The 6,934-nt window shown below is 40.9% G+C and overlaps 1 protein-coding gene across 1 annotated transcript; it reads right to left on the minus strand.

Moving 5' to 3' along the window:
- Window positions 1-451: 451 nt before the first annotated feature.
- On the minus strand, window positions 452-6,212 carry EAH_00054710 (threonyl-tRNA synthetase, putative; the record flags this gene model as incomplete). Its single annotated transcript, XM_013393923.1, has 7 exons — window positions 452-484; window positions 926-1,155; window positions 1,770-1,919; window positions 2,354-3,823; window positions 4,364-4,649; window positions 5,200-5,333; window positions 5,744-6,212. 7 exons carry the CDS (start codon window positions 6,210-6,212, stop codon window positions 452-454), a joined length of 2,772 nt encoding a protein of 923 aa, XP_013249377.1.
- Window positions 6,213-6,934: the final 722 nt, after the last annotated feature.

Below are 6,934 nucleotides of genomic sequence, written 5' to 3' on the forward strand. Positions count from 1 at the left end.
ATAACCCTAGGGGGCCCCCTAATCCCCCTCCTTTATAACTCTGGGGGCCCCCCTGCAGCCTCGCTGGGGTCCCTCCACTGTCTAGGGGGCCCCACAGGGGCCCCCAAGATACGACACTCGCAACCCCGAGGGGGCCCCCCTATTAACTGTACCCATGGGGGGGGGGCCCCCCAATTAACTGTACCCATGGGGGGGCCCCCCCTATTAACTGTACCCATAGGGGGGCCCCCATAGGGTATGGGGCTGTATAGGGTATGTGAAAGAAGGGGTGAGGCGTAGAGTCGAAGCACAGACACCGCAATGCAGTCATTAGGCTGTGTGCTGTAGCTGTTCCTCCTGCAGCTGCAGCTGCAGCTGTTGCTGTTGCTACTGCTGCTGCTGCTGCTGCTGCTGCTGCTTCTGCAGCTGAACTGTCAAGCTGCTGCTTCTGCAGCTGAACTGTCAAGCGGCTTTATTCTTCGTCTGGGCGTTTCCACTCATCGAGCTGCACGTACACCCCAACGCAACAGAAAAATAATAATAAAAGGTGCATAGACACCCCAAAGGAAGAAAAAAGAAAGACAAAGACAAACAAATATAAAAATATAAAAACAGCGGGCCGGTGATAGGAAGAAGAAAATAAACATAAAAATAAGAAGACAAAATAAATAAGAATGAGTGCAGCAGCAAGTACAGCAGCAAATACAACAGCAAGTACAGCAGCAAGTGCAGCAGCAAGCGCAGCAGCAAGTGCAGCAGCACGTGCAGCAGCAAGCGCAGCAGCAAATACACGTACAGCAGCACGTGCAGCAGCAAGTGCAGCAGCAAGTGCAGCAGCAAGTGCAGCAGCAAGCGCAGCAGCAAGTACAGCAGCAAGTACAGCAGCACGTGCAGCAGCAAGTGCAGCAGCAAGTGCAGCAGCACGTGCAGCAGCAGCGTTGCTTACATCGGCGGGGGATCTGGAGGTGGGCATGTGCATGCTTGCTAGCTGCTGCAGCAGCTGAGGCATAGAGAGGCACTGCTGCTTCTTGCTGCAGCCTCTCTCTCGAATTGTAATTGTCTTTGTATTCATCTCTGACTCTCCTACTACCAGCAGCAGATTCCATTGCTGCAGCTCTGCTTCTCTTATCTTCTTGTTTATTGTGTTGCTCGATATGTCCAAACCCACGTTGTAACCTGCAGCAGCAGCAGCAGCAGCAGCAGCAGCAGCAGCAACAGCATCCGTATATATATATATATATATATATTCATTTATTTACATATAGTTATATGTATATATGTGCATGCACCTAGATATAAATAGACATACATATATATAGATATATATAGATATATATAGATATATATAGATATATATAGATATATATATATATATAGATATATATATATATATATAGATAGATACATAAACGTATAAACGTATATGAATATATAAATAATATATATACATATAAATGCAGATATTCAAATAAAAAAAACATTTTCTAACCATGTGTAAGAAGAACATCTACATACAGATGTATTTATATTGTTTAATATATAATATTTATAATATATATAATATATATATAAATATATATAAATATATATGTATATAGATATATATAAATATATATATGTATATATATTTATATCTATTCATATTTCTTACCATGTGTAAGAAGCACATCTACATACACATAATATTTATATCCCTATATACATATATATATATATAAGCATATATATATATACATATATATACACATATATATATTATATATATTATATATATTATATATATTACTTACCGTGTGTAAGAAGCACATCTTTAACTTTGAGTGCGTAGTCTGCAGACTTTGAAGAAATTGACAAAACAATGCACTGACGCGGAGACAGCCAAAAGGGCAGCTTGCCTCCTGTATGTTCTAATAGAACTGCGCACATTCTTTCTAGAGACCCTGAAGAAGAAGAAGCAAAACAATACTTATTTATTTATTTATTTGTTTATTTTTATACATTTATAGCGTTAACCATGCATGCTCTAATATGACTTAACATTTTATCTCTAAAGAGACTGAAGAAAAAGAAGCAAAACAATTATTGTTTGTCTACCTATATATATTTATATATATACATTTATATTTATATTTATATTTATATTTATATTTATATTTATATTTGTTTATATTAATATCTATTTATGTCTTTATTGTAAATATAAACAAAATAAAAAATAAACAAAGCCAAGCGAACGAACGACGGGAGAAAAATTAAAAAAGAAAAAAAAAACAAAGACAGACACAGCAAGACAAACAAATAAAATAAATAAATAAATTAATTAATTAATTAATTAAAATAAATTAATAAAATAAATAAGAAAAGAACAACATACCGAAGATTGCTCTATGAATAATAACAGGGCGAGACATGCCAGGCTTCAGCTGCCCCTCCGGTTTGCTGCTGCTGCTGCTGCTGCTGTTGCTGCTGTTGCTGCTGCTGCCGTTGCTGCTGGTGTTGTGTTCATTCGCATCATGATCTTCCGCACGATCGTCTGCTGCTGCTGTTGCTGTTGCTGCTGCTGCTGCTGCTGCTGCTCCTGCAGTTTCTTCACTTGTTTTATATTGAAGATTGAAACGAATAGGCAGCTGAAAATCTAGTTGTATAGTGCCGCACTGATGAGCTCTATTAAGAGCATCATGCAATTGTATATCTATCTTCGGCCCGTAGAAAGCACCGTCTTTAGGGTTAAGCTTCCAAGGCTTATTAACTTTAATTAATGCACTCTTAAGAGCTTCTTCTGCTCTGTGCCACGTCTCTAGAGAGCCTATTGCTTTATCAGGTCTTGTAGATAATGCAAGCGAAAAAGAGAAGCCGAAGCGTTCATAAACATAGAATAGAAACTCTAAACAAGATAATACTTCTTCTTCTATTTGATTAAATGCACAAAATATATGACTGTCATCTTGTTGAAACCTTCTTACTCTAATTAAACCCGATAAGGACCCTGCAACTTCATTGCGGTGTAATACACCGAAATCTGCTAGACGTAGAGGTAATTGTTTATAAGAAGGAGATATATATTTAAACATTATACAATGTGCAGGGCAATTCATAGGCTTTAGACCCCAGTCCTTATTATCAATATTTAATAAATACATATTTTCTTTATAGTTTTCATAGTGTCCGCTTGTCCTCCATAGATCGCATGAAAATATATTAGGCGTTATAACTTCTTTAAACCCTCTTAATTGATATTCTCTCCGAATAAATTCTATCATCTTATTATATATTATTGCACCTTCTGGCAGCCAGAAGGCACTCCCAGGTGAGGCATTATCAAAGAAAAACAAAGAAAGCTTCTGCCCTAACAATCTATGATCCCTCTCTTTTGCTGCTTTCAATAGCTGCAAATGCTGCTGCAGCTGCTGCTGCTGCGGGAACGAGATACCATATACTCTTTGTAAGCTGTCGTTGCTGCTGCACCCTAAGAAGTAAGCCGAGCTATGCGATGTTAGAGCAAAGGCTTTACATAGACCTGTAGAAGGGATATGAGGCCCTCTACATAGATCTACTAAGCTCCCGCATCTATATACAGTTGTTTTACTATTATCTGCAATCTTTGCTTTTATAAGAGCTTGTTTAAAAGGATTCTCTTTAAATAACTCTAAGGCTTCTTCTTTCGTACAAACTAAACGCTCATACACCTGATCTTCACTTATATATTTATTTGCTGCTGCTTCTATGCATGCATGCAAACCCTCATTCATCGCAAAGTCTCCCATATAACAATCATAATAAAACCCTGGGTTCAATGCGGGGCCCACTGTCAACAAAGCCCCAAACTCGTTCTCTAACGCCTGCCCTGCATGCGCATGCATGCACATACATACATAATATATATATTATATAGATGATATATATACAAAGATATATATATAATGATATATATATATATAAAGACATACATGTAAATATATATATATATAAAGATATGTATATAAAGATATATATATATATATGTTTGTATATATCTACAAATGTAAATAAATAAATATATATATATATATATATATGTTTGAAGACGTGAAAATAGAAAAGATAAAACTGTCTACATATACGGGCGCCAAAGAAGAGAAACAAACAATAAAGACAATACCCATCGCTTTAAGAAATAATAAACCCTAAACCCTAAACCCTAAAACCCTAAACCCTAAAACCCTAAACCCTACCATACAAACAGAACAAGAATAAAATGAACTCCATACCCTTCTCTAAAAACTAAAAGCTAAAAAACCCAAAACCCTAAACCCTAAACCCTAAACCCTAAACCCTAAACCCTAAAACCCTAAAACCCTAAACCAACCCTAAACCCTAAACCCTAAACCCTAAAGACATAACCGACCGAGTATATGGGCGCTTGAATGCCAGAAGACAGTCTGAGCCTCCGGGGCGTCAAACTTTAAAATCTGCAATTTACAGTCTGCTTCTAAAGGCCGCCTCATATCCCAGAGCTGCCAGTTTGCTGCTGCTGCTGCTGCTGCTGCGTCTCCACCGCAACATGAATCTCCTGCTGCTGCTGCTGCGGCGGCGGCGGCGGCTTCTGCTGCTGCTGCTGCTGCTTCTTCTGTATCGTCAGAGTCTGCTGCTGCTATTTCTGTTGATGAAGCACTCTCTTCTTTGTACGCAACCTACAAATAAACAAATTAAATAAATTAAATAAATTAATAAATAAATAATAAATAAGCATAAAACATACAAGAAGAGTTAAACAAAAAATAAAAATAAATAAATAAAAAGATATAAAAGGAGACAGCACAGACAACATAAACTAATTAAAGTATAAAAATAAATAAAAGTATTAAAAGATATAAAACAAAAAAAGACAGACAACAACAAAGGCGGCGGTCAACGGGAGGCTGCCTGCTGCTGTTGCTGCTGCTGCTGCTGCCTCTACTACTACTGCTGCTGCTGCTGCTACTCCTACTCCTACTTCTGCTTCTGCTGCTGCTTCTGCTGCTGCTGCTGCTGCTGCTGCTGCTACTCCTACTTCTGCTGCTGCTGCGGCTGCTGGTTCTACTACTACTGCTGCTGCTGCTGCTGCTTCTTCTGCCTCCCCTCCCGCCCCTACTACTCCTACCCTCCCCCTGCTGCTTCTGCTGTTGCTTCTCCTGCTGCTGCTGCTGCTGCTGCTGCTGCTGCTGCTGCTGCTGCTGCTGCTGCTGGAGTATAGTATTATACCTTAGCAACAATTGCAGCTTTTGCTAATCCTTTTGAGATGCCCTCAGCAATTTTCATCGGAGTCGTTTCGAAGGAAACCCCATCGACGCGACTTCCGTCAGGAAGTTCAATAACAATCGATTTGCGAGGCATGCCTGTACACCCCAAACCCTAAACCCTAAACCCTAAACCCTAAACCCTAAACCCTAAACCCTAAACCCTAAGCAATAAACAATAAACAATAAACAATAAACAATAAACAATAAATTGGTGTTGGATAACGTCCTAAGACACGCGCATGGACGACAGACAAACAAATATTGCCCTATCTCCCCAGCTGCTGCTGCTGCTGCTGCTGCAACAACAGCAGCAGCATCAGCAACAGCAGCAGCTGCAATGGCATCATCATAATTATCAGCAGCAGCAGCAGAATCAACAGCAGAATCAGCAGCAGCAGCAGAATCAACAGCAGCATCAGAATCAGCAGCAGGAGCAGCAGAATCAGCAGCAGCAGCAGAATCAGCAGCAGCAGCAGAATAAGCAGCAGGAGCCTAATGAATCTTACTTTTGAGGTCTTCATTTTGTTTATTCATGAGTGTATTAAACAATTTTAATCTTTCTTGAATAAAAGGTGCTGCTTTTGTTGCAGCAAACTCCCCGCCTATTTTGCCTACATTGCTGAGCGAATGCGCAGTGCCCTCCTCTGCTCGACGCCCCGAAGAGCCTTTACCTCCTGCTGCTGCTGCTGCTGCCATCCTGCTGCTGCTGCTGCTGCTGCTGCTGGTGATGTTGCTGTTGCTGTTGGTGCTGGTGTTGCTGTTGGTGCTGCTGCTGATGTTGCTGTTGGTGCTGATGTTGCTGTTGGTGCTGCTGCTGATGTTGCTGTTGTTGCTGTTGTTGCTGCTGCTGCTGCTGTTGCTGCTGCTGCTGCTGCTGCTGTTGCTGCTGCTGCTGTTGCTGATGCTGTTGCTGTTGTTGTGGGGTGATGTGCAGGGAAGGAGATGCAGAGACCTGCTGCAGCAGAAGCTGCGCATACACCTGAAGTGATAGCGAGGTGCTGCTAAGCAGAAGCAGCGAGAAAAATGACAGAAGGGGGGCCCCCAGGGGCCTAGAAGCATCTAAGGACACGATGCCTTGCTGCTTCTGCTGCTGCTGCTGCTGCTGCTGCTGTTGTTAATGTTGCTGCTGCTGATCCTACCGTCGTTGCAGACACCTGCAGCAGCAGAACGCATGCAAATTAATTCAGTGCCAAGTAGAGAACAGACAGACAAACGAAGCAGCAGCAGCAGCAGCAACAGCAGCAGCAGCAGCAGCAGCAGCGAGACCGGGTGTGTGTGCCTCACGACAGTTTCCTGCTCTTTTGTTTACAGCTCTTCAACGGTTGGTTATTAAGGGCTTAACTGATGGAATTTAGGGTTTAGGGTTTAGGGTTTAGGGTTTAGGGTTTAGGGTTTAGGGTTTAGGGTTTAGAGGGGTTGTGGGGCCTGCAGTATAAGGGGGCTTACTTAGTCAGTGTGCAGCCCCAAGAGAAAAGTAGAGAAGCATGTGTCTGTCTGTATTTAATAAGACAAATTGAGTAAAATAAACAAACATTTTAATTAATTTTAATTAAAATTCAACGTGAAAGAGAAAAAAATAAAGAAAATGTATTATATAATGCAGCACTGCTGCATGCGGCAGCTCGCTATACACCCCGCATCCAAGCAGCCGCATTTGCTGCTGCAGTAAATATTATAAATAAAACGAATTAAATAAT

The sequence above is a fragment of the Eimeria acervulina genome, genomic scaffold, assembly GCF_000499425.1.
Source record: "Eimeria acervulina Houghton genomic scaffold, Eah_scaff1056, whole genome shotgun sequence".
Classification (NCBI taxonomy): Eukaryota; Apicomplexa; class Conoidasida; order Eucoccidiorida; family Eimeriidae; genus Eimeria; species Eimeria acervulina.